Source organism: Acanthaster planci, linkage group LG04, assembly GCF_054643075.1.
Source record: "Acanthaster planci isolate LZ-2023a linkage group LG04, COTS_SCS, whole genome shotgun sequence".
Taxonomy (NCBI): domain Eukaryota; kingdom Metazoa; phylum Echinodermata; class Asteroidea; order Valvatida; family Acanthasteridae; genus Acanthaster; species Acanthaster planci.
Window position 1 is genome coordinate 20,518,160 of NC_141780.1, and position 27,647 is coordinate 20,545,806.

The 27,647-nt window shown below is 41.7% G+C and overlaps 3 protein-coding genes and 1 non-coding gene across 5 annotated transcripts in view; 1 reads left to right on the forward strand and 3 right to left on the reverse strand.

The window, feature by feature from the left end:
- Trnae-cuc (transfer RNA glutamic acid (anticodon CUC)) lies at window positions 1-72 on the reverse strand. The gene has a single exon. It is a non-coding gene; the product is annotated as a tRNA-Glu (tRNA).
- A 113-nt stretch (window positions 73-185) lies between these two features.
- Window positions 186-19,431, forward strand: ippk (inositol-pentakisphosphate 2-kinase). The gene is made up of 13 exons (XM_022249251.2): window positions 186-416; window positions 2,277-2,720; window positions 3,155-3,211; window positions 3,975-4,061; window positions 6,517-6,708; window positions 7,375-7,470; window positions 9,066-9,124; window positions 9,747-9,819; window positions 10,833-10,969; window positions 12,335-12,495; window positions 12,793-12,946; window positions 14,595-14,822; window positions 15,852-19,431. The coding sequence occupies exons 2-13, from the start codon at window positions 2,628-2,630 to the stop codon at window positions 16,051-16,053; spliced, it is 1,539 nt and encodes a 512-aa protein (XP_022104943.2). The 5' UTR covers window positions 186-416; window positions 2,277-2,627; the 3' UTR covers window positions 16,054-19,431.
- Window positions 19,432-21,758: 2,327 nt separating this feature from the next.
- Window positions 21,759-24,227, reverse strand: LOC110986923 (protein BTG2-like). Its single transcript, XM_022249250.2, has one exon. It carries the CDS (start codon window positions 23,742-23,744, stop codon window positions 23,250-23,252), a length of 495 nt encoding a protein of 164 aa, XP_022104942.1. The 5' UTR covers window positions 23,745-24,227; the 3' UTR covers window positions 21,759-23,249.
- Window positions 24,228-24,779: 552 nt separating this feature from the next.
- Window positions 24,780-27,647, reverse strand: part of LOC110986917 (scm-like with four MBT domains protein 1) — a 32,749-nt gene continuing 29,881 nt past the window's right edge. For both annotated transcript variants that reach the window (XM_022249235.2, XM_087135443.1), the window contains exon 21: window positions 24,780-27,181. In XM_022249235.2, the coding sequence (XP_022104927.2) occupies window positions 27,041-27,181 (141 nt within the window). In that variant the 3' untranslated portion in view covers window positions 24,780-27,040. The remainder of the gene's footprint in view (window positions 27,182-27,647) is intronic.

A 27,647-nucleotide genomic window follows, 5' to 3' on the forward strand; every position in this document is an offset into this window, starting at 1 on the left:
TTCCCACACCGGGAATCGAACCCGGGCCACGGCGGTGAGAGCGCCGGATCCTAACCACTAGACCATATGGGATCAGCTTAACACTTGGGGTAATGTTTGCTTTCTTATAACTTAATTCATTAATCGGCAGCGAGGCAGCAGCGCCCTCTCTTTTTGTCATGCTCTCATGTCATTGCCATATGGGCGGTATATGCTGGCATGCATGCACGGTGCTCATGTGTACAATGCATGAAAGATGATGCACGCCTGGTGCATTACTTCATGTACAATGTACAGTGTACGTGTACTTTTACTGGTGAATGTGTGGAAAAGTGAAATTTATGAAAAGAGCTAAGAAACACCTCCCTCTTATCCTGGAAAACCACGTCCAAGCACGCCAAGAATATAACAAGAATGAACTTGTAATGCACACTCAGGTAAGTAAGTGTGTGTGATTTCCACTCAAGAAAAAAAAGTCTTGATCATCATCGAAATTGTTGGGCCCTGGCCTGGGCCTACGCACAGTTTCACTTTAACTTTATAAGTGGGGATTAACAGAAGGGACATCTACATTTAAACTTTTGGATTCCCCTTGGTAGATGACTGTGACATCATGCCCGATGACTGTAGTGTATGGTTGATGTTGTGAAAAGAGGGCAGGCTTTTCAGGTTTTGAGGGAAATTATGAGGGGAAAATGTGAGTGTTTTAACACATGACACATGGTGGAGTAAAATTTGCATGGCTGGTTCATTTGTAGGAAAGTCACATTTTCTCACAATTTACAATTTGAAATGTCCAAGAAAACAGGGTCAGGGCAGTTAAGACAGTGTTGCCTTTGTCTTTTGGGGGGAATGACCAGTTTTGCGCAGATTAACATGACAACGTTAAGGCCCTTCAACTTCAAGTACTTGGTCCTTACTGGAATACTCCGCTTGGGAGTCTCACAAGTAAGAGACCTTGGGGCTTGGAGAGTGACTACATTGAAATTAGACATTAAATTTTAAATTTAAAATTGAATTTGAAATTTAGAAAAAAAAAAGAAATTGAGTTAATTCGGTTGTTTGTGTTTGATTATTTGTAATCTGTTTGGGTGTTGTCAAATATAAACAATCAAACAATCTCTTTGAATTTGTGGTGGCTGAGGGCATCAATGGCTGAATGGTATCCTGAGGGAGTTTGTTCCATTTTTGAACAGTCCTTTCAAACCTTCAGAGAGTTTGGAGTTATTTCTTCTACAAGATCTAGATGTCTTTGGTAAACAGGCATCTAGTCTAATGGGTACTTGAGGCCATGGAATGACTATCCTGGATTTCCGTCCACCACCCACATACTGCTGAAACAGCTGCCCAAAAATTTCAGTATTTTCCAATTTTGTTTTTTTTTCAGAAAAGTTATTGTTTTTTCCTGTTTGGCATGGTTAAAAATGGCTGCAAAGTAAATTCGGAGTTCGTAGTGCGCCCACGTACAAAGGGTGAGATGAAATACAAACTCAACTTACATGTAGGCTGGTTCCCTTTGGATGGATGCGTACTCGCTATCGATGTGCAGTATGTACACCAACTAATGAATAATGAAAAAAAGCCTCATGGGTTTTCAAAATTGTCCGGATGGAAATCTAGGATATTCATTCTCATGGCCGTATTATTGACTATGTTGTAGAGATAGGTGAGCTGGTATATCTGTGTTCGGGGGCACTGTAGTCAGATGCCATTTATGTGCTACTTCCTAAACACGTGGGGATTTTTCAACGAAAATAACAGACCGGTAAAGGGAACTCTATGCGTTCATTTGCGTTCAATTAATGCGAGCATCAAAACTCATATTACACTCCGCATATTCTCTGCTGACTGGGCCTGGGAAGTACGAGTTGACTCGGGTGCGAGCCAACGTGGGTACGAGTGAACTCTGGTGTGAGTTGACCTGGGTACCAGTGCAGTATGCACAGTTTGGCTCTTCCAGCAAAATGAGAGTTACAAAGAAAAGACGATCGGCTGATGAAGGGATTTTCAATAGAGGACATTGCAAGATCAACTGATCTTGCAGAGAGTGACCAGTCACGCAGACTGACCAGACGAATGGACCTTATTGCTGCAGAGCACAGTGCCTTGCGAAATTGGGGACGAGTGCTGGATATGCAGCCATTATGATTTTCCAAACTCTTTGTTACAAAATGATCTTTGCAGACTCAGCAGTCCTTCTTGACACTATTTATGTTTTTTTTTCGGGGGGGGGGCAGTAAAACTTGAACTTTTTCCTGTTATAGTTATTCCAGTATTCTTCTGTTTTTGATGTGCAGATGGCATGGGTGTAAAGTAAACTCTCCAGCTTAATGCTAATGATGTACATGTAGGTGTACGAGTGAAATGCCAAAGAATGTCTGATAAGTAGTCAGTGCTACTTAGAACACCCTGGAGCAGATAGAAAGGGAAATAACAAAGCTGGTATCGATGAGGAAGAGGCTGATCACGTAGTACCAGCCACAGCCTGGATTCCATTCAGATTCTCTCCCTGCGGTCTTCTCCGGGGAACAATTGTCCCAGTGGCTGGATTGATGCGCTGACATCTCCTGGTTATTCATGAGTCCTGCATATAGTATGGGGGATTACCTGCCCCTATAGTGGTCCCCAGCCAGCTCTGCAGCGGGGACATGGCTTGCAATGGCACAGACCCTGTGCTGTCTGTCCAGGACTGGCATTATCGAGCGGAGGGCAATGCCTCGTTTGTCATCTTCAACCCCAAGGTAGGTCTACAGGAGTTGACCAGATGCAGCTGCGATGGGTCATAAGAACCACATCTTGTTGGCAGTTCTACGGAAGAACGTTTTAGTGCAGTGTCAGTGCACAAAGGTTCGAACTTCAATTTCCAAGTTGTCTTTCGCTCCCAACATTTTATGATTTAAATTTGCCTTCTGCATGTATGCGTACTTTGGCTTTCATTGAACTGATTGACAAACTTTGATGTTTCTGCAAAATTGGCATCAGACATTTTTATCTGACCTAAGTGCAACTCAAAAATTCCTAAAACTTTTCCACTTATTGTTAATTTTACTGATAGTGTATGCGGACTTTTTCACCCAGTACTAAGACTGTATTAGTTTTTTTCCAGCAGATTGGTAAATTGGAAATCATTAAATATACTGCATTTAATGAAAATCAACACAACTTTCTTTTCTAGACACGAACAATACTGAAATTAAGGAAGAGATGTGTTTCAAAGGACTCGTGTTTGAAGGTAAGACTTAATCGTGCTGTATTTGACTTGGCAATAAAATCTTCCACCTTTGTGTCTTTTTTATGCCTCTGTGAGATGATAAAGTCGAGAAGAAAGTAAAACCTTTGCACCCAGTCAACAGATCACCCTGTGAAATATGGCCGGTTCAAAATTACAGATGCTCTTATCTCTACAGTTCAATTGGAAACAAACTTGTGAAAAGAATGAAAGAGGGAAAGAAAAAGATTCAAACCTGGATTGTCCGAGTAAGGGGCATAACTGTGTAACAAAATCACCTCTAAGAAATGCGACACATATTCTGAGATCTATCACAATATCATATGCACCATGTTTGGCGAACTTAAAGAGTTATGGTTATGTCTGCTGTTTGAGAATTATTCTTTTGTATACATGTACTTGTAATTTATGTTCTAGGCTGCATAGATTGTTTGTACATCTCAGTGTGTTACTTTTCAAAACTGTTACAGCCACTTGTTGGCTTTAAGCTTTCATTTTAAATTTCAGTTTGGAGATGCATCAATTGTGGAAATGTTAATGTTTTGCCTCTAGTGTAAGGTGTGTTGCCCACATATTGGAACTTCTCTTATTGGAAGCAATTTGTAGTTTTTATTCAGAGCCAAACACGTCCACCTGCTTCACGATAAATTTTACAAATTTTTTGTATGGTAATACCATATTTTAGCATTCTCACATTGCAGTTACCTGCAAAATCGTTTATACTTCCTCTTGCTAAGGTTTGTAACGACGTTTGAATTCATTGCAGGTGGTGGCCGATGATGTTCAACCATTTCAGGAGTTTATTGAAACTGCAATCAAACCGTTACTAGGAAACAAGTTCATCAGTCTTGCAGTATGTTTCAAGTCATGTTACTACTTTTACTGGCCCATCCCCACGACTTCCTCTTGCCCCACTCCACAATTGAAAAGACATCAGTATAAAGCACCTACAAAAGCACCAAGAGAGATCAAAAATGGAAACCCCCAAATTCATGTATGGTGGCATTTTTAGAGACGGCCAAGAGAGTTTTCCCACCTGGGTGTTCTTCTTCACGTTCCAGGGTACTTTTGTGTCGTCCTCAGGTTGGGCCATAACAGAAGGGCTGCCATTTTTCACAGAACCTGTTCAGTGGCTCAACCTTTCAGTAGCTCCATGGTCCAGTGGATCTTTGACGAGTTGGATCCAATCCTGTTTGTGTCCCTGCTTATTTCACGTTTACATTCCCGAGCAGTTTCTGGAAAGAGTTTCAGCGGACAACACTTGATGCCCTTGCGCATAAACCTATGAGACTTGTTTTGCAAAAACCAAAGTGCTTTTTGAGCAAAATGCTTTGGAATTTTCATTGCTAGTTGTCACTTTTTAGGCCATGTCATCACTTTCTGAGGGCTGTTATACCAGTTTAAGGGAAAGTGAGTGTTGTCCATGTATGGAACTCTTTCCCAGGTTTTTTTAAATGGATGACCACGGAGCTGAACTGGATATGTGATAGTGTTGATGCTTGTCAGAGTGGGGACTGCTGGGAGTTGGAGCCGGTCAGGGATTAATTTAACCCTAACAGTCCTCAGTCCTCCAACAGGTGAAGGATTGAGGAGTGTTAGGGTTAATTTAATTTATTACACGATGAGTTCAACCTTGTCCCCATGCCCTTGAGCAACGCCCTCACTTCCATACCAGTTGTTCCCCCACCGCTGTATTGTATTTATATCGACATACCTAAAAGGCTTGGATAATATAATTAGGTGTGGAATAGTGCGACAATAGTTAGGTATTAGTTTGCCAGCTTGTTTCAGTACCCACAAACTCTCTGTGCTTTTTTCAGTGTATTATCTGTATTCATTGGGCCCATCTCAGATGGGGGGGGGGTTGGTATACGGCTTGAATGCAGCCATTACGGGCTGAAATAGCTAATAGATATATAATTAAATAAATAAATAAATGAATAAATAAATAAGCCCCCAAATACTTTTGCTTCCAGTTTCCTGACTGACCCTAATTTTTCAGCCTGCCCCTAAAATTTTCATTGGCAAGTTATATCTTTAAAAATGTCCAAAAATAAAAAAAAACCTAAATAAATAATAACTCCTGTTGTCTTTTCTGTCATTACAAATCACTTCTGAACAACCATATTTTCATGTTAAAATGTTACTTTTTATTTATATGTTTTCCTGCTTACATCTGCAACTTTTGAAAAGAAACTTCTGTTATTTTCAGGAGTTCCCTTCGCGTTTCGCTGTCACAGTGGTGAAAACGTGTGCAAAGCTCAATATATTAAAGCAATGCTACGCTGGTATCTGCTGCGCCAATGCAAAGAACAAAAGATGGAAATGTTGCAACCACACAGCTGTACCTAGAAAAAACATCAATGTTACAAGAAGATTTCTGCAAGTTAATTCACAGAACTTCAGTCTGTTGTTCTGTTTGTGTATTTTTTATGTTCACAAGTTAAATTTGAGGTTGTTTTGCTCGTACTTGAAGCAAGCGTGCTTCCTCAAAGTTTCGTGCCGTTTCGTGGCAAGAGGTTTATTGCCCGCCTGCTTGGATGCATCATGGATGCTTTTCACACGATACACAGACATTGTTGGCCAGTTTGCCGTCGTGATTACCTGACAAGCATTGTGCATAGTGGTGTAAATTGTCCATAATTCTTAAGAATTGCCAATTGTAGAAAGTTTTGCGTAGATTAAGGCAAGTTTTTATCCCTTTTTGAGGCATTTTTTTGGTAGCGTTCGTCCCCGTTCTTGCCATTCAGCCAGCACAAAAAAATTGAACCCCCCAAAAAATTCTGACCTACCAACCCTATTTTTGAGAGGCATGTAATCAAAAGCAGAACTTAGGGGGGGCCTAAATAAATAAACAGAATAATCTGCTCTGCCCTCACAGTTACCCATTTACACTGGGGGGTGCACATAGAGGTAAACTGACTTGCCCGGGGTTGCAGCATGTAAGAAGCCTCGCTGGATTTGAACCTGGGCACTGTGATCAGGAATTAAGAATCCTAACCAATAGACCACTTGCCTGATGGCCCTACTATACTACCAATGAACATGTGGCGAGTTGATTGGAGGCCTGGTGTGTGCCTGACTAAATCTGATTTGTTGATGGTATTTCAAGGGAGACTGCAAAATTCAAACTGAGTTACACAGACCTTGTGATTGAGTTTTTGGGGTCCACAAAGCCCTCGAAAATCAAAGGGTTAGAGTATGCTGTAAACTAATGTACATATGCAGAGAATTAGTAGTTTTAGAAAAATAAATGAGTGCACTGTTTGTATATGTTTGATGGATGTGTATTACTTTTGGGCAAACAGACAATAATACCAGTCAACAGAGATTTCCTGGAGACCCTTGCCAAGTATTTTGAGCCCCTGCGCCCAGTGAAGCGTCTCAACACGCAGGTGGACGTCAGCAAGCAGTACGCCCTCTGCCTTCCCGATTTCTCTTTTCTCCGATATCCAAAGAAGCTGCAGTCTGATGGACCAACATTCTGCATTGAGATTAAGGTACACATGGGATGGCATTCACCAGGGTAATGTTCGTCTGCTAGGCACCGTGTAGCTTGGTGTAGCAAGTTGACATCTGTTCTTTCAAGTGACTAAACTTGGTGGGGACGGATGAAAATATTGAAGAAATGGGAAAAGGTCTCAGCATTGATTTTAGGGCCCACTTATACCTCTCCCACACTTTTTTTGCATTCTTGTAAAAATAAATTGAAAGCAACGTTACTCATTCATCTATAGATAGGTTTCTATCGGCAAAGTAATTTTGTATAAGATGACATATTCCATAAGGTACGGAGATGTAGCGCCTAAATATTAAAGATGGCGTCCATCTTGGAAAGCTTTGTGGCTACCCTTTGAACGCGGAGGGAGACGAACCCTTGTGGGTCGCCAGCCTACTTATCATGGCTTGGAGAATGCAGGTCCTTGTCCGAGCTGTATGAATGTGCTTCGAATTGGAAGAATAAACCAGTATATATTGATGAGACATGCAAGGGATTAGCTTTGCGTCATCCCATGGGCTCTGCATCACATTCGTTGATTATTCAGAAGTTTGGACAGCCATGTTCTCTTGATTATATCAAACTTCAAGTGTTAGGAAATTGTGAAAATTGGCCAAACTTCAACTTAGAATTTGAATGTTTTTGTCTTTGCTTATTTCTTTTACAGCCCAAAAGAGGATTTTTGCCCCTGCCTGGTCAAATTCCTCGCGATCTTGCCATAAAGTATTCTGTCTGTCGTTACTGTCTTCTCCAACAGTTTAAGGTGTGTAATTAAAATAGCTTTTTGCATTGAGAACGTGTTGCTGATCAAAATGAGCTTTCTCAGGTTACATCTTTTATAGCTGACAACATTGGAACTGCTCTGTAGAAAGATGAAAAATTGTTATCACTTGGGCAGAAATGGTGTTGAAAATAGTTGAGAACTGTGCTTGCTCACTGAGATGTTCTCAATACTCAGAACTTAAGAATAATAATAATCATCTCAACACTATTGCGTAACTGTTAACAAAGATGGACCGGACCGCTTGCTCCAAGTAAAAAATCAACCTACCAAATCCTTGTTAAAAATCCTACTTGGTATAGAGACAGTACTGACGCTGAACTCCCTGTGAAGTTATATCATATGGCATGCTGTCATTTGGAAGCAAAATGATAAACTGAGGTCAGATCCAGAGATGTGTCAAATGGCAATTTTGGAAATGAATACTGCACTCAAGTGTAGTGATTTATAATTGGGCGAATTTGTGAATGGGTGCAACAAGTTTGTTGGCAGGAAGGATAAGCGGTGTGTAGGGACATGTGTAACCAGCTGAACGAATATTGTGCCCAAATGCTGTTGCATTAGTAGAGGGCTCATTTCACAACACGATAAGGCAACTTTTAAATCAATTAAAAATGCGTGTTCTCTCAAACTATGCACCAAGACAGTGCTTAACCTTGAGGTTGGTTATTATGTACATATCCAAATACTCTGAGTTTGTGATTGTAATGTACTCATTCTAAGATTTGTTGCTTCAGATGAACTAAAAATGCACAGAGGACGAATTATGGGCCACTTTCCTTTTGAAAATTGAGGCATGCCTGAAAAGTTGCAATCTTGTAGTCAAGTTCACGATGAGTCCTTTTGCAAGACCAGTCAGAAATCTTTTCACAAGACCCGTCTTTAGTGTCTTGATGAACAATGGCAAAAGAGTACCTTTGTCACAGTTCCTCTGAATTTTGTGACTTGGCTGAAGACTGAATGACTGGTGATGGACTTGAAAGGACTTGTGATAGACTGGACTGCAACACTGGTATTAAAGGTGTAAGTTATAATGCAGTGCATCGATCCTCATCACCATGAACAGCTGTTGAGCTGTTGTCGTGATACGTCTCACATCGCACAAGCATAGATCCCAGCTGAACAGATCTATTTATAATACCATGCTATGGTATTAGAATGACACGTACTAATTGAATAAACAGTGGGCTCTCCAAGCTAAACAATATTTCACTGTTGTCAGTATACATACAAGAAGTGCGTGTTCATTGCTTGCAGAGAACTTTTTCTTGAGTGGTCCAGTGGTCTGTGTTTTAATTGACATTGTATCCTGCCCGTTAACGTTAGAATTTCAGAAGACAACACTCTGAAATTCTGAGAATACATTGTAGATACAATGTAACCAGGAAAGGGACGACATAAAAAAGAGAACGAAGCCATAAACATTACTCTGAACTTAAAATATACTGTGTTAGATTGCTTCAGGGGGACTTTACTCGTGAAGTTTTAACAAGTAAACATTGATTTAGTTTTGATTTATCACCAAATATTGACAAGTTCCCCCTCCTAAACTTCCCTTCCCCTTTAATCTCATAAAGGTTCAACAGGGTATATGGGAGAAGCGTAGTCACTACTGTCCACTAGACCTATTTTCGTGGTGAGTACTCATGAATTTCTTTTCTTTCTTCTCTTGATGGTAACTTTGTGGTTGAGTTAATTGGATACTTCAGCGGTGCAGTGTGGGGCCGCTAGTTTCCTAATCATGTTGCATATTGATGGACACAATTAGGGTTGATTTACATCAGTGTTCGGATTGAAAAAAACCAAAACTCATGTCCTTCCATCACTTAGTGGAACACAGTGGTGTAACGTGAGTTGGTTTCTTTTCAGGGGATTATTCAACTCAGTCCAGTTTTGATCAGAAACCAGAATGTGATGCCACAAAAAAATGCCATTGTACTTTCATTTGGTTCCCCATCAATTGTTTATGTTTGAATGATTTTACTGAAAAAAAACTTTCCGCATATATTTTTTTACAGCAGTTTCCTTTTTACTGCATACCATATGTGTGTCCATTGTTACCTATTGCATTTTGCTTTGAGAGTAATTTTCAGGGGCTCACTCAGGGGCTCAGCAACTGGAAAATGTACTTGAATGTTAAACTGTGAGAGAAGCAGTTTTGTAGAAGTGTGAGTGATGTAATCTTGGTCAGGTGATCATTTTGTGTTAAAACCAGAAAAAAAAGAAGAATTTTAGTGTATCTGCATTGTATTTGGCAGTGACCCATCCAGAATGAAGTACAGCCTCAACATGTTGCTGGAAAACCCTCAGAACAACTTGAGGATCTTCAAGGTAAACAGCGCCGGGCATTAAAAATGTCTTACACACTTTGAATAGACAATAGTTGATGACTGGCGCGTTATGTGATGTGGCATTTTTTTCCCACATCCGAGAGACCGTACGTTCTTGAGGGAGATGGAGGATGTGTCCCCACGTCACAGCAGTCAGTAACTCCTTGTTACATCATATCACTATGTCAACAAAAGGCAAAGTCTGTAACTTAGATTGGTAAACATAACTCAACCTTTGGGTACTGGCTTTCAAGATTCCAGAACTTTTTTTGTGGGGAGAATTTTTTTGGGGGGGGAGGGGGGACCAAAACTTTAGATTTGGAGAATTGTTCACAGAATCATCATGGCCTTTCTGAGATGACAGACTGAAATTTAGGGCTGTTTAATTACGTAGGTTCAGAAAGGAAATGAACAGAACTGTAAAGTTATCAATTCTGTATATTTACCAGAGCCCTTTTTCTTGAGGGGCATGGCCCTGTGTGTCTTACCCTCATGCTCGGTTTTGTGTGGAATCGTGTTGGCACATGTACAGGGTTTCATTGCTCTGTCTTGCATCATGCCCGTCCTACCCATCCCACGTTCCCCACACCGTGCCTTATATCTCTGCTACACAAATCTACTGTGTACAAGATGTGATATGAAATAAAGAATTCCAATCCAAGGAAGATTGTTCAGGTTTTGTTTGAAATGGTGGCGCTGTTGAAGTTTTTGGGGAGAGTTATTTACCCTCTGCCCCATTTGGGTTTTACATTTTTTTCGAGATATCCATTTCTCCGATGCTATTAGACTGAGTTTTTCCCTCTTTTAAAGGATTCACTCAAATTTGATTTTCCATAATAAAACAAAACTTTTCCTTGACCAACTAACTCCAGGACTGTTACCAGTTTTCTTTTATGTAAATTTCCCAGTTTTGCACTTGATAGCTTCTTATTTGTCTCAAACAAAAGAGGACGGTTGCAGGTGTTCAGTCATTGATGTACGTGTATTTGATGTCCACATTTTCTCTGCCAACAGGATGGGGTCGCCATCTACCACGTCCAGGAAAAATCTACCCCATCAGAGGCTGAACAAAGGAAATTGGCGGAACAGCTGCAACAGTATTTTGGGGACACAGGTGCTGAAGAGGACACCAAAGATCACTTGCTACAAAGGTAGGTCTGAACGTGGCGATGTATTTCACGACGCCTGGCACTGGGCAATGATTTTCTGCACTAGCCGTGTTTCTTACAGCGGCAACTTGGGGACATGTGCTGCCTGGTTTGCGTGTGCATGTGTAGAGTGTACGCGACCAATTTCCAGTGGAATGTGTAAAACACCTGCTGTGTCTTTATCATTCTACTAGTTAATACTCCTGGATGGGTAAAGACAAGTGCAGGCGAAGAGGCTTGCTCATGGACGCAGTGAATGGTTAGCAGCAGGTGGTTTCAAACACACGACCTTGTGATCACGAGTCTTAGATACTAACGATTACTCTCTCCACCAGTCGGGGTGTCCCCGGGGTCTTTTTTCAAGGAGCTGCTAAGGGCATGTCCAAATCACCTGGCTGCGGCTAGGGGCATTACATGGGTCCATTGGCAGTGGTTGCAGTCGCCAGCCTGCAGCCACAACTTTCGGACAAGAGCACCCGGTGCATGGAATCCATAAGAGAAGGAAAGACAAAATGGGAGTATCTTTGGAGAGCATGTGATGAAAGAGAGGATTGAAATGGAGAGAAAACTAAGAATGCTCTGAACTCTTTTAGGAAATCAAGTCAGTGAGCTTTCCTGAGCCAGTAGAAGGTTTTGATTATTTAGCTAGGATTGATCGGCAGAAATCCATCCTAACCACACAACTGATTAATTATATATAACAGGTTTTGCCCTTACCCAACGTATATTAATAAGCACCGTATGCTCAGTGCTTGTCCAAGAGCTTGCGAAAAAAACCTCACAAGCTTACTCGGGTGGGACTCGAACCCACGACCTCCTGCTTACTAGTGCAGATGTCTTAACCACTTGACCACCGAACTTGCCGGGGTCGGCTGGCCGGTCCGAGTCAAATGAAGCAGCGGGTACCGCAAACTATTTTCTCTGCACAACTGATTGTGCAGTTATTGGCATGGACCCGGGGACTAATAATGCTATTAGTCAATGCACTGCATGAGTGATCAAGAGGTTGTGCATTTTTGCTTGGCAATAACAGCCTATGTGTATGGCCAGTTGTCATTGGAATTCACAGTCTTGGCATATTTCTGGACCTATAGACGAATCCCAGGAGACGCCATTCCGGCGGGGCCGTGGCACGCAAGCGTGAGTTTTAACTTGAGCGTGCGCGTGCACTCTGGCAAGTCACGACACCCTATTGGTCGGAGGGGAATATAATGGAGAGGAATGTGTGCGAACAGGATGGCCCTGCAGTCATGGCGTCTCACTCTTTTTGCCGGATTTGTCTGCGATGTTCCAGTTGATATCCAAACATGCCAGGTGGCTATTGCGAAGTTTTGACGCGGTGTCTTTTCTCTTTCCGTGCATTTGTAGTTCCTGTGTCCAGTCATTTCTGGACATCATCATCCGGGCCTTGCTGTCCTCCAATACAAAGAATGGTGTGAAGCAAACGACGCGCGTGTACGCACCGCCGCACGCACCGCCGCACGCACCGCAGACCTGTGCTGAGAGTGGCTACAATAGCTGGCCCAAAGGTAGTCACGGTGACCAGGCTTCACCACTGGGGGCAGTCCAGTAGAACACACTTATAGTTTGTGACTCTACGCATTGTTTGGCAAGAGGGCTAATCCATTAATACATACAGTGTTTTGTACATACTTATGCAATTTGAGAACCACATTTACATTATGGCTGAGTGGGTAATTTTTAAAAAAATTTTCAGAATTAAGTTATGTTATTTGCAAACACACTGAGAGCGTCCATATGTTAGCAAAATTGGGCTTATAAACATCAGGATCATAAATGAGTGAGGCTTTTGTCTCTCATTTCAGAAAAATACCCCACTGAGGTGATGTCGTCGCCAAGTGAGAATTGCATCCTGAGGAAACTTCTAGCTGCCCAGTCGTCGTCTGGCCTGGAGATCGACGTCATCTTACCGCTGTATGAGAGGGTCTTGCATCACCTGCAGAGCCACCCTGAAGATTGGTAATACATCAGCTTGGCTTTCGAGCAGCCTTGTAAAACTTGTGTTATTCCTAAAAATGCCTCGATCTTGCCAAGGCAGGTAGGTCATTGCAGGGATTACCTCTGATGACACCACCTGACCCAGGTGATCATCTCATATCCGCCCTGAGCAGAACCAAGAGAGGGTGCAATTTTCCAGGCAACGGAGGCTCCTTTGGTGGGAACTACACTTACCAGGTTCACGAACATCTAGGAAATGCACGCGTTATGGTCACATCACCGCCAACAAAATGAACACTCCCCACCGACATGGCTCTTTTCAACCGATGAGGGGGTGCTTCTGCTCCAGGTGGATTGACCTGTCTGAGCAAGGCCACTGTGGGCCGTGCTCAAAATTACTTCTCTACGGCTTGCAGAATCACACATAGCTGTAGAAAGTGGCTGTAGCTATGCAATGCGAACACAGCCATACTCGCAGGAATGCCCCAGTAATGGCAGAAATCGTACCAGCAGATGGACAAAATAATTTTGGATTTTTTGCCCTGCCCAACGTGTATTTTTAACACTGTATGCTCAGTGTATGCCCCCGAAGGCTTGTGAAAAAACCACAAGCGTACTCGGGTGGGACTCGAACCCAAGACCTCCTGCTCACTAATGCAGACATCTTTTTTCACAAACCTTTGGGGGCATACATTGAGCATACAGTGTTACAATACACGTTGGGCAGGGCAAAAAAATCCCAAATTAATTCACATCTCCCCGGCGCAAATCCATCCTTGAAATAGTTAGACAAAATACTCGGCCTTTTGATAATTATTTGCATGGACTGACTCTTGCCACAACTCCCAGTCATATCCACCTTGAGCAGACGCACCCCTCATCTGTTGAAAATTGCCAGCGTGTGCATTTCGTAGTAATTTTTGAACCAACAAAGTAGAGCTGTCACTCTCAAAGGAGCCTTTGTTGCCAGGAAAATGGCGCCCTCTTTTGATCCCGCTCAGGACCGATTGAAAAGTGTGTCTCAGCCGCTGAAGACTTGTACAGGAATCTGATTTGAGCAGACCAGTTTGAGAGAATGTGAATTCTCTAGATGTTCAGTCATGCCTTTAATCAGCCTGGAATTCCAAAGGAACTTCTGAAGAATAATGTGTTTGAGTATTGCATCGCCGCGGCCAAAAGATGGTAAAATTTATGGTCCGGGCAAAAAGACATTCTCAGTTTTGTTCTTCTCCAGTTCCCTCTTCTGATGAGACATCGAAATTCAATTTTTGTTCACACTCACATTTGGGTCTCAGTCAGCCAGGGGTGGTACTTTAGTTTCCGTTGTTTTACCATCAAAACGTCATTAGGAAGAACTTAAGATCCAAAGGTAGTGTACTTAAAGACACCAACAATGCCTACTGAGAGCCCTCGCCAAGTTGCCCGTGCAAGTTTTTCGTGCCTTTTTAGGTTTCCTCCAAAGCATGTCCTGTGTTGTAGTCCAGACGTTCACCATACCAGACTCCAACGCTAGTCACGAGGTCACTCACAAGTAACGGGTAATTAATGAGAAGGAATGCTTTTGTAGCAATTCATGGGAATAGCTTGTGGGTGTTGAATTCAGACTGAAGGCCTTGTGTATGGGGTCCACAGCAGTGAGTGTGTCGTTCCCAACTCTTGTAATGCACAGTGAGAAGTACCGACTGGACTTTCCCTATGAGGGGGACTCCTCTTGCATGGACAAGGACACCAAGAGATGCCTGAGCAGCCTGAAGGAGAGACGAGCCAACGGCAAGGTAGACGTCTCCGGTGTCGGTATCAAGGATGCGGTAAGGTTGATCCGTGATTACCTCATCATGCGCACCTTGACCGATTGCTCCGTCATGCTGGCCGTACAATTGGTCCCGCCTGAGAAGCGGTGAGTAGTCGCAAAGTTTAGCTCATGTTGTCACATCTTGAAATAGTTCACGGTACCTACTGCTAAATCTGACTCGGACCAGCCAGCCGACCCGGCAAGTTTGGTGGTCAAGTGGTTGAGATGTCTGCAATAGTAAGCAGGAGGTCGTGGGTTCGAGTCCCACCCATGTAAGACAAATACTGAGCATACAGTGCTATGAATACATGTTGGTATAATGGCAAAACATGTTGCTAGAAAATTAACATCACCGCATAAATGCAAAGCACATCTTGAATAAGATAAACTGGGACAAAAACACCTGACGTCAAGCCCGCATGTTTGAGACATGTATGACCATACTGATAAGGCTGATGTCGCATGTGCATATTTAACATATCTATGTGCTGATAGAGTAACACATTAGCTCATGGCAGACTGTCAGGGTGTGGCGCTCACGTGGGTAAAAACATTTTGTTAAAATCTGCTGTTATCTCATGTGTTAGATTAGGAAATTGGATATGTTGTGAACCTGAAAGTACTATTTCACTCCCAGAGTGATGAACCCCACCTGAAACATTACAGAACCTCAAGAAATTCACCCAGTTCACATTCACGTATGAATAGGACTGAAGGCATTTGGGAAGCTATCCCGTTCATGTCACGTGCGGCGAGTTTTGATATGGGATATACGATTTTTGCTCCATGAGTGCTGCGAGTCTGCATACATACCATTTAAAAAAAAAAGAAAAGACGGAGATGGTAGCAACTTATTTGTTGAAGTAGATATATCACTGAAGTTTATGCCAAGATAAGATCACCGTTTCTTTTGTGATCGTGAAAATTCGAATGTTGACATAAAGGCAAATAAAAAAAGACCCCGAAACGCCCTCAGAGTAAATTAAAAGTGAGACAGAAAGATACACTTTAGGAATTCCAATAACACAATTTGCTAGGAACTTGAAGAGCTCAGGCAACAAAATTTCTGCCACAGAGTCCCACTTATGAATTAGTGTAATAAAAAAGGTCTGATGTCGTTAACTTATTTACCAGGTCCTCGCTGCCATGGGATGCCTTGTTGGTCCAGTCCCCTAAGGGGCAGAGCTACCTCTACTCAGCGTTGGTGGTGGACCTAGACCCCAAACCCTCTAGCAAGATCCCCACGTATGAATCACTGGACAGAAAGGTAGCCCTAGAGTACGTGAAGCGGCACCAGAATGGTAGCGCGGAGCCGTCCGTGGTCACCCTAGACTGATGACGTCTGCTAGAGGTGTACAGGCTGTACAACAGGGGGCGTGTCCCACCCCCCATTCTTTCTCTCACCCACCAGCCTAACCCATTATCTATGATTAATGTCCTTTCACCAGTCCAGTCATAAGTAACAGAGAGGAATGCTTTTGTCATAGTTCATTTGAATAGCTAGTGAATTGGCTTAAGACAGAATGACTTCTGATGGACTTGTGCTGGATTTAGAGGGACTTGCAGGGACTTGTGACTGACTCGAATACAACACTGTCTGTGATATGTTATTTGTTGCGTTGTAGAGCTGTATTCGGATTTACTTTGAATCAATTTATGGTGTGTTGTTTTCGGAACTGGACATGAGGGTGTTATATCTGGTGTCATCTTTTTGCACCAGTTGGCTAACGTTTTGCATTTAGACCAATGTAACTGAGATGCTATTGCTTCCTAGTTCTGATAAGTAAGAACTGTGGAAGACTTTCTTTTTTTTTTTCCTTTTTTTAAAAAAGCAAACCAGAAATGCTACTTGCCTTAACATGTACGTAACGTCATTTATTTTGGCTCTGTGGCTGGACAATCCTCTTCGACGCTGCTTTTCTTTTGTACAAAGTGCAATCAGCGAGCCAGGGTGTACGTTTTGGGGATAAACCTAATTTGGTTGGTTGGCTGACTGAACTGAAATGAGAGAAGTATTTTACAAAAAAGTCAACAGCATGGCTTGTCTTGGGGGATATAACCCCTTGTTTATTTGTGTTTGTGTACGTACAGCATTCTTGAAGTCAACTTCGGTGTGTGTGAACAGTAATAATGATGATGTATATAAAGCCTATAGTCCCCAAACTGAATTTCCCACGGAAGCACATTCTGCACCAACAGCCCCTTCTAAGTGCTCCATTTTGTAGGGCTGAGCCAAGTTGAATAATTCACTGTTTGAATATTCAACCTTCAATTCGATCCAATATCTGAATATTCTTACCGACCGACAGATTGTTGATGATTAAACCATATACAAAATCAGTTGCAATAAAGCACATCGTTGTACATTATGATGGCTAATAGCTTCTCCTGTTTAGGAGTATTTCCAGCCACGATTTAGCGTCATTTAAGAGACAAACAATACTTCATCCTGGCCTGTTAAAAATTTCTAGTACTTTTAAATATTTATTGAATAATTTACTTCTTGAGGCATAACATTTCTGTCGCTTTTCATTTGAAACTGCTTGAAACAAGCCTCCATATTTGCAATTTTTCTCATTTAAAACGGAAGAAAATTCTCCTTTCCTTTTCATGAATTCTGCATTTGAATATTCAAATTTGGGAAAAGCTTTTCAAATATTCAATACTCGATTGAATATTCGGATATTCGGCACAGCCCCACATTTTCCCCCATTATTTTCCAGTGTCCGCACCATTTCCTGAAATTTGACTAGACTATAGCTGAAGTGTTGCATTGTCCGCCCACTGTGGAACCGTGGAATTGTCTTTGCAGCGTTCTAAATCTGAAATGTAGGTCATCATGACAAATACATGTAGTATGTAACAATTTCTCAGTGGCTGACCATCATGGAGGAAGCAAGGAGGAAGCTCAGAGTCGCGGCAGTCTTCATGCAGTTCATCACTGACATTGATGGCAAAGAGTTGACGGATAAATTCACAAAACTGCAGATGTTTGCTTGCAGTCTACATAATACTGGCTTCGACACTGAAAATTCATTCACTTGAGTGAAGAGCAAACCAGTCTTAAAATGGCATTGTTTTTCTCATGAATATATATATTTGTAAATGGAAATTGGCAATGCAAGTCTAAAAAATGGAGGGACATAAAAAATGGGTGTTCAAAATGCATTTCAAGTTCTCCATTAACGAATTGGATGGGTCATTTGTATTATATTCAGAATTAACTTTCAAGAGTTAGTCTAAACTTTTATTAAATTTTACTCTGTAAACCAACAGAAAACATTTTTAATGTTGCACTAAGACCATGGTTTTAACATCTTGCTAAGAATGTAAACAGCTGGACAAGTTACCTCAATACTTATTCAGTAGTTTTGTTTTATACTAAATAGGAACTATTATTTTTTACAATAAGTGAGTTTTCTTTATGTTCAATTGTGTTTGTTTTTGTCACATCCTGTCTCATTCATGCATATTGTTTCCATCTTTTTTTCTTATGCTTCAAGCATTGTTAGCCACCAACTTCCCAAAATGCTGTATATAATTACATAGCATCCCAAACACATATTGGAGTAGTTAATTTGTTTCGTCTGACATGGGGGTATAGCCAAATTGGGCATTGGCATTTTTCTAAATGAATTGGTTTGTAAATGCCCCAAACCTTAAAAGATGCATGCGCAGACGGCAGTTTTTGTTTTACCACTCTGTTATGTGTAATTACAGAAAAGCTAAGCTTTCACAGGTTTTCTCTCCTTTCTTGAACATTTCTATGTATACCCAAGATTATCATGATAGATCTTGGCTGAACTCCCCTTTTGTATAGTAAAAAGAAAAAAATTGCAAGTCTTTAAAAAAATGTTATAACAGAGCAGTCTTTCATAAGTAGTTTTTGTAGTTGGAAATTTAAACTGTTATGTTAACCACATGCAAGATTGACTGCTGATGAATTTGTGGTTGAAAAAGGGAAATGGAAGGAAGATTGTGATCCCCAGAACACCATAGTGGTGCAGTAACAACCGAGCTGTCAGGAAATATTTTGGCTCTCTTCCAATTAATCTTTTTATCTGAAGGTGGAGGGGGTTGGATCTCTCGTTACCACTTCCCTTTTTCTAGTGCTGCTGATGTTGCTGGTTTGATGATTTCTGACAAGATCCCCCGTACAAATTTCACACATATGGGTTTGTTACTTCCAGCAAGCCAGCATTCCCACAAGAGGACAAGTTCATTTGATCAACGGGAAACCAGCCAACATCGTAGGCCTGAAGAGCTCAGTCAGCAGGCTGTCCACTGCCCTAATTGGAAGCTGTGTCATCATTTCCCCTTGTTCAACGTCAGCTTGATGCTAATTTGTAAATTGTCTTGTAATCTCTTCTAGAAATTGATCCCACTGGAATAGAATTATCAGGCTATCCGAAGTTGAGCAATTTTGAAAATCATTTTGTTCATTCCAGCGAGTAAACAGGGCCATAATCTATGTGAGACAATCAAAATACAGCACAGACAAGTGTCAAAAATTCTAGGATGACGTTGATGTGCCCTCTTGCACCCGTACATGCATTAGGAACAGTATTGATGTTTTTACACTCTCTCTCGTGTGTTCATGTGATGCCGATTTTTGTTTATTTCACTCGGCAGTTGGTGTGTTTCGTTTTCTTCCACAGTGTATATTTTTTTAAGCAAAACCAGTGAGTAATAAAGTTTGGTTGTGAAAATGCAACTTGTTGACGTGTCTTCATCCCTGTATTTCTTGTCTTTTCCTCTTCCTCTCATAACATAACCGATAATGCTATAACTGATATCAATACTTGACGGGATTCAGTCATTATGCTAGAGCCTGCCGGAAATTTTTTGGGGGGGAGGGATGAACTTCCCCAGCCATGGAAATTGTGAACAGGTGGGAGGTAATAATATGTCTCTGTAATGTACTACATTCCTGCATAATCTTAGATCAAGATGGCATAGTTATGACTTTTTTGTTATTTTTGAGTGTTATTGAATAAGTCTAAAACTTCTCTTCAATCCGCCTTAAATTTTTTTTGCACCACGAGGGGGGGGGGTTTCAATAGTCCACCTCCCAAAGTGTGGGGCATATACCCCCCTCCATTTACGCTCCCATCTTTTCCTGCCTTCATGGAATCTGTTGCCATACTCTGGATATATGTATTCTGTTGGTTGTTTGATTCCTCAATGGATGACTTGAAGCTATGCATGGTGGAAGTACTAAATTAGGTTAGGCTTGCGATTGCACCATGTAGAAGAAAATATCTCTTTATGAGTGTGTGGTTCTGAGAAGAACCGATGGTGAACACTCGACCTTTGGTTCGTCCTCAGGAGGGTGACTGGTTGCCTGGCTCCGAGGATGCTGGTTATAAGTGCCGGGGAGGATGGTTCAACCGTTCTGATGCTTCTGATTGGCGAAACGAAAGTCGGATAATAACCATAGAGCAAGGAATACAAACCCTTAAAACAGCGCTAGCTTGGCCCAGTCGTCGTGCTGAGACTGCTGAGTGGAAGTACCGTAGCATCGGGGCCTATCCACGGTGTCCACAAGCTACAGTTACCCTTTAACAAAGATTTTCAGGGCTTTCTAGATAAGAGCCTCCTTTCGCAATTATTGTTCCCGGATGTCTCTTTAGGTCTGGGGCATCCCCAACAGGCCGTTCGTTATCTTGCGCAACGCTGTTAACGCAATGTAGGCCACAGAATCCTGTGCAGGCGATTTCCACAAAACAACCTGTCTCAGCACACTGCATGCACTGGAACTGCCAAACGCTGACCGTGTTTACATTTTACTTGAGTATTCTAAAAATACAAGGGTCTAGCGGTTACACGAGAATATCACGTTTAATTTTGTTTAGTTTTGAAGAAGCATCCACATGCCGTTACAATCAATGTTTGGTTTTGCATTCTTCGGAGCTCTTAAAGTTATGCTTAGCTACTCCCAGTCCCACCACGGAGAAATTAAAAAAACCAACTGACTGCTCAGTGCCTCCATGGTCAGTGCTTCTAGTTCTACCACTGAGCTGAGGTAACGACAGCTTCACCGTTTAACGGTCTGGGAAAATAAGAGTGGAATTCGTTTTCTCATTTCGCCATGCATTTCGCGGGAAATATTCCTTGATTTTCAAATAGCCATTAAAACAGCTTTAATTAATGACGGTGGAAAAATCAATCGCGCGCACGTTTATAGATGGAGGACAGATACCAGTCGTGAAGATGGAAAGCTTTGACCTAGTACATGTACTGTCCATGTAGATGGCGCGTGTACTTTACACGATGCATTTCAACAAGTCTAGGCAGGTCTTGCAGAAAAAGTGGCCAGACCTTTTCAGACGGTCCCTAATTATACCCCAAAGGTTGTTGTGCAGACTTTCCGAATAACAAAACAGGATCGGCCTTGAGGTCAGGGCATCCCAATCAGCTGGTCATAACAGTGGTCAGCTCGACCCTAGACGACAAACCTGAAGGTGCTGTGTTATGATTGAAAACACCTGGGCTTCCTGTAGTGACAGAAAATATTTCTGCCCTATTAATTTAATAATGCTTTTAGCAAAAATCGAACGAGAACCAGCCACGACTAGTTCAATGCCACTCACATGAAATTTTGGCTGGTAACCTGTCCTTTGTTAAGGAAATATCGTATGCTTATCAGATCCAGAGAAACGGCTCCTGGGCATGGGATATAAGGAACTCGGCTTCTCCCCAGCAAATCACCTCTCAGTCTCAATGGAATTTCCATTTAAAAATGCAAAAATGTATATACAATAGTGAAAACCAACATTACATTACTACCAGATGTTGACCTCGAACTGGATGACATGACCTCAGACTGGATAACAATTTTAACATAAAAACAACCAGAATTTCCACATGACATCACATCATTGATACGATTGGCCTTTCAATGGAAAGTGTCATGACTCTGCCTTTGAATAGGATACCCCTGAAGGCAAAATTCCTGGACCAAATACAACATGTTGAAACAAAGAGAACAAATATTGCCACAGTCTTCTGGACGTACAATCAATGAACACAATCCACAACTTCTCAATGCTTCTGAAGTGAACATTTATTACAAACACAAAAATGTCAAGTAGAATAGATCTTCATAGTTTTTCTGACAAAACATACAAATTGCTGCTCGTGAAATTGCAGTTACAAAGTAACAGATATGTGGGGAAAAGAGCACCATATCAAAATAGACCAACAATTTTAGGCATTTAATATACATTTATACATGTACTTGTAACCGTTGAACAGCAACGAGCAAGAAATGACTTACAATCAAATTGAGTGTAATTGTACGTACACATAAGCTTTACATTTTACAGTACAGCACTGGGGTAAGGTTCCACTTTTTAACACCAATAAAAGCTCTGAAACGTGGAACTTAATTCATATATGCCATTAGTTCATGATGCCATTGCAAAAGTCTTCTGACCGTGTCTACAAAAAAAAGGTACAACTCAAAGGAAATAAATGCCACTGCAGTACAGGAATAGGCCAAATGTCAGTTTCAACTAACTTGGCAAGGACGGAAGTAAAACGTTAAAAATCAATTCTATTTAAATTCTGTTTCCCATGCTTGACACCGCTTGCTGGCTTCACTGTTGATTCTAATCATTCTTGTGTGGCCAACGTAAGCAGCTTGGACATGTCACCGACATGGGGTAATGTTTCATGACTGTTGTGTTAGAAGTAATTACATGTATTGCCTACACTGATCATCTGTTGACATATAGATTTAGCGTACATATATACGTAAAATTACTGGCGTGCTAATGAGCACCAAAGTTCACATACTGAATATTTGTGACAGCAATGCAGTCGTCGTATCTCATATCCTCCATATGTAAAACCCAGAGAGAGCTTCTCTAGATGGAGAAGCTCTCCATCTAGACAAGCTCTCTCTGGAGAAAAGACCCTCAGCACATCCAGTCTTGTATAGGAGGTAGAAGTAATTTACAAAAGGTAAAGAATGCAATATTTGGTGTTTCTGGGATGTCACAGCTGCACTTGGTCTTGTCAAGGGCATTTGGTTTGTTTACAGGATACATGTAAAAATGAATCTACAGTATGCATTCAAGAATCCAGATCAACAAAGACTTTGGTTTGAATGATCCACTCCATCACGTTGGTGAGCGGAAGTGTATCATGCAGAAATGACTGAAATACCCTGGACAAATGGAGTTGTTTCCATTTATCTGTATAATGCACATCAAAAAGAAAAACTCAAGTAAAACGTACTGTTTGGAGTCACATTTTGTAAAGCTAACAGATAGGTACAGTGTTTTTACATTCTGCAATTACATTACAACCGTCACTGTATCATATAAATGAAACTTCAAGAACTTCAACCAATTCAGATTGGGCAAAATTTTAGCCTCTATATTCTGTCAGAAAAAATATTAATAGATAGATCTATTTTATTCAACAATAAGCAAGGAATACATCTCAGTCCGTTGTCAGGATCAAGCGGTCATAACTTTGGTAAAAATCCAGTTGTGTCCATAAATTCTCGATATTACTACTGGTTCATGCCTGAACCGTCACATCATTTCGGTTAAAGTCTGCCGTACGTTGACGACTCGTATTCTGGTTGTGCATACGCATCTTGCAGTTTAGCAAGTCCAAGGCACTAAGCTTCGTCTCGCTGATGGTTTCCGTTGCCCCGTCGTACAGGACGCAGATGGAGCCTTCCTCGCCAATTCGGTAGGATACCTCACCGGGGTCCACCCATACTGTCAGCTCGCTGGGAAGAAGCAACTGCATCTCCTCCAAGGCGATATTGACCAACTGACCGGCCTTGGCCAACAGGGGATCCATCAGCATGTCGTTGATTCTTAGGCAGCGGTAGCCGCTGCCCCGGAATGGCTTGTCTGGGAACCAGTGGGACCTGTAGTGGTCGCACAATAGGTTGATCAGGATTTGAGAGAACCTCTCGAGACGGAGGGTTTGTTGCTCCATGTCCCGGCTGGAACGCAGGAAGTTCATCAAAAAGTGGACAGCACAAGTGACCTCTGCCTTCATGATTCTTGTCCTCTCAGACCCAAGTCTTGGGAACTCAGTAGATGGTTATAATTCAAAGAAGCCTGGAGTTTTTGAGAGAAATCACTGGCAAGTCGTGGACGTCTCACTCAATGTTAGGTTCTAGCTTAGGTAGGCTGGAATGGCAATGACGAACGCTGACTGACGACAAATTCCAGTTTTGTTCGGGTGGTCCACTATGAACTGAGATGTGCTGCCAAGATTTTGCTATGTCCAGCTGTTTGTTGTGTACAACCTGTTGTGGGCCTACGCACACAACATTTGGGAAGACAGAAACAGCAAAGCTACAACTAAATCGGAATGTATTCATGTAAGTCAGCACTTACGGGACCGGGAAGTCACAAGCACGGCAAAGGAATCCACGACTGAAAAGAAAAGCAGCAGTATTTACAGCAAGAAATACAATCAACGGCAAAGCTGCAATCTATGCTGCCATAGAACGTACAGGATGACTACGCTGCGGCGAGCTAGATTGTATGCAAATTACATGTACATTCTGACGTCAGAAGCGTGCCCTGTTTAGCCAATCAAAAGATAAATTTGACAATAATGATGTCAGGTCCATTAATAGCTAACCAATCAGAGTAAAGTATACTCAGAGTTGAGTGGGAGAATGCGTGCGTCACAGGTCGAAACCATAACAAGGAAAATGCTCGTGGGGGTCGAATTTTTTTCTAAGTAACTTCCATAGCTGTAAGGGATCTTGTAAACAAACCATAGAAGCCGCAGACTTGCAACAAGCTTAGTTCGGTGTGCTTTTCAATTCGACAGAAATGTCAGGAACAAGTTGCAATTAACAAACTTTCTACTTCCCCCTCGATAGCGCCCGTCTTTACGCAATATTGAAAGTCTCTGAAGTGTGGACATAGTGCAGGTGCACGTGTCATTTCATTTTTTTAAACTTATATTAAAACTTTCAACCACTGGCAGATGTTTTTTCCCTTTTTCAATTTTTTATCGAGATCATGATTAACCCGCATGAACACAGACACATGTATAAACGTCGGGGCACACATGTAGCAATTTCCACAGTTTATTCATTTCAATGTCTTTACAATCACCATTTTGCCCTTTTTTACACAACTGTAAAAATATGCTAACTCAGGGCAAATCGTTATTTATTCCCACTTAGTCTGGAACATTTTCATATACGGAAAATATTTCCAACCATTGAAAAAACCCAGAATTTGTACATTTATTATATCAAAACAATATAGTTCTATGTTACAGGTGAGTAAATAAGTTCAAAATAAACAATACTATTATGAGATCTGCGCACATTGTGCAATATCAATTATGCATACTGGTGTGTAATGTGAGCCAAGTATTTTATGTATGGCAATCTTTCAATAAAAGTCTGACAACGAATGTGACATGTAAGAATGATTTGAAAATTTTTTATGGAAAGCTTGTTTTACAATTTTCTTTGCGAGAACGAAGAAAGAAACTAACCAACTGATGTGTTTATGTCACAGAATGCAGCAAACTTCTAAAAATTGTTCCCTGTGGCATGAGAAAAGTACTTGAAATAGAAGTCGAAGCTGTCAAAGCAACATGGGACAAGCAACTGATATAAGACTTATCAAGGACCGTATTAAAGCTGCAGTGCTTTCGTCTTTTGCAACAACTATTGCCAAAACTATCCAATGGTGTGAAGGAGCCACTGTTTCAGTTTGGTTTCTAAGGTAACTACTGCTTATGATTTCTTTCACATATTTCTTGCAGAAGTGGCTGATCTGCTTCATTAAAAATATTTCAAAGCACCGACAAATGAATGCAAATTTGCACTGAACTTGTCAAAAATACAACAATGTTACCAAAGAGCCCCCTTTTCTTTCTTGGAGAGTGACACAAATAACTACAACATTTACTGAAGCAAACAGAATATTCAAAATTCTCCTCAGCTCATTCAGAATTAAAACATCTGACAGGATTTCATCCTACACACGTTCACATTTCCTTAAAGGTGGAGTTTTTTAAACACAATGTATGTCACTTTTCCAAAATGCCAGGTTAAGTCAAGGTACATGTTTCTATAGCTCTTACACAGGCTTAACCAGACGACTTACAACATCCCCTCAGCACCCACTTAGAAAAATTACATAACACCAAATCCCCCCGGAGCACTGGCTACCTGTACACCCAGCAGCACCAGATATGACAATGATCCCACCCAACATTGTGATTCTGTACTCCTAATGAACGACGTACACCTGCCATACACCTGTCATACTACACAACTGCCTACGGACTAGTTCTGATGTGTTGATTGTTATGGCACTACTTACAAGTTCTATTTACCTTTTCTTTGCGGGAAAGAACAGATCTTTATTCCCTACTTGAAGAAGGGAGTTTTCTTGTCAATAATGTGCACACAACAGGGAGGATATTTTGTGGATGTATAACAGTGAGGTTCAGTGCACTCAGGATATGATGAGCTTCAACAGCAACTACTAGGTACTCTGCTTTTATCCATGTACCAAGAAAGAGTAGTAAGGAGTTAAACATGGTGATTTTTTGGGGGGTGGGGGGGTTTGAAGGTAAGGGCTGGAGAAAGTTGGGAGGGGCAAATGTTATTTTGATTTAGCACCAGGTTAAAAAAAAGAGGCAGGAAAGTTAGAGTTGGGTGAGGGACAATGGGGGTTGGTTTAGAGACTTTTTTTAAAAATCAAATCTGGGCTTCATCTAAATGCCCTGGCTTCAAATTGGGCCTCATGGTGAGGCGTGTGGCCTAGTGGTTAGAGCCTGTGACCCACAAACGTAGGGTCCAGGGTTCGATTCCAGCTGCTGGTAACATGTTGCAACCTCGGGCAAGTCACTCCCACTTGCCCCTCTCCATCCAGGAGTATAAATGCAAACCAGTGAGGACAGAGATGGTTGTGCCTGATTCTATAGCCCTGTGCTCCTGAAATGACAGTATCAACCTGTATACTCACTTCCCTGCAAGGAGTGTACAGAGGATTGTTGCTGGTGTGGTGAGCAGGGATGATAGCAGGTGCCTTGCATCCTCTGGTAACTTAAATAAAATCCTCATCGTTAATATGATCATTACCCACGGCTCCCGGCAGTATTTTCAAAAGTCCACTGTTGGAACCAAATGAAAGCATAGTAGACATTCCAAACAGTTCTGTCACGACAGAGATGGGGTCTTAGCTCGAGGACGGAAATTCATGAACTCAAGGCCTAAAGTTGAGAGCGGGGAAATGCAGCTAAGTTTTGGGGAACCCCCTTAAAAGCCTCGATTTCCAAAACTGGCCTGGCAAGCTCGCAGGTTCATGTCACTTGGCAAACTGGTCGTAGAAAGCGATCTTGACCCTCTCGATGTGGTGGCACAGCTTAATGGCGGGGCCCAACTTGAGGTCCATGCATTCCTGCACAGTGGGCAGAGTGAGAAGTAGCAGGGCCTGGCCATCAATTTCCTGTTTGGCGAGAGGAAAAAAAAAACCCCAATAATCGCGGGAGTGAATCCCAATGAACGCTGGAGTTAGAAAGGGGGTTAGAGGCAAATCTGTCGTGATCATGAATTTCCTGATTTCCATTTCACTGAGGAAGGCCACAGATAAGTCCTCTCTAATTACGCACTTCCCCTCGTGTTTCCTGATTGGGTTGGCAAGTCAGTCGGATTCATCCAAGTGGCATCAGGGGTATAAATAGTTAAGTGTAAATGTAGACTTTATCAGAATGTTTCACAAATGTTAATGAGAGCTAAGTAGGCATTCTTTCTTGGGACCCTAAACCCCAAAATTAGCTGGGGGTGGAATCTGCCCTCAAATACTTTTTCAAAGGGTCCACGGTGTGAATTTTTCTTAGTCTCACATTTTGTTGTCTTTATACCATTCATCAATGGATGGTAATTGTTTGAAATCCATTTGGAGTTAAGTGTAA

Coding starts and splice junctions, on each gene's coding strand:
- ippk (XM_022249251.2), top strand. CDS start 2,628: ATGGCTTGCAATGGCACAGACCCTGTGCTGTCTGTCCAGGACTGGCAT. Junction 2,721..3,154: donor TTGTCATCTTCAACCCCAAG/GTAGGTCTACAG, acceptor TTTCTTTTCTAG/ACACGAACAATACTGAAATT. Junction 3,212..3,974: donor CAAAGGACTCGTGTTTGAAG/GTAAGACTTAAT, acceptor AATTCATTGCAG/GTGGTGGCCGATGATGTTCA.
- LOC110986923 (XM_022249250.2), bottom strand. CDS start 23,744: ATGAAGGCAGAGGTCACTTGTGCTGTCCACTTTTTGATGAACTTCCTG.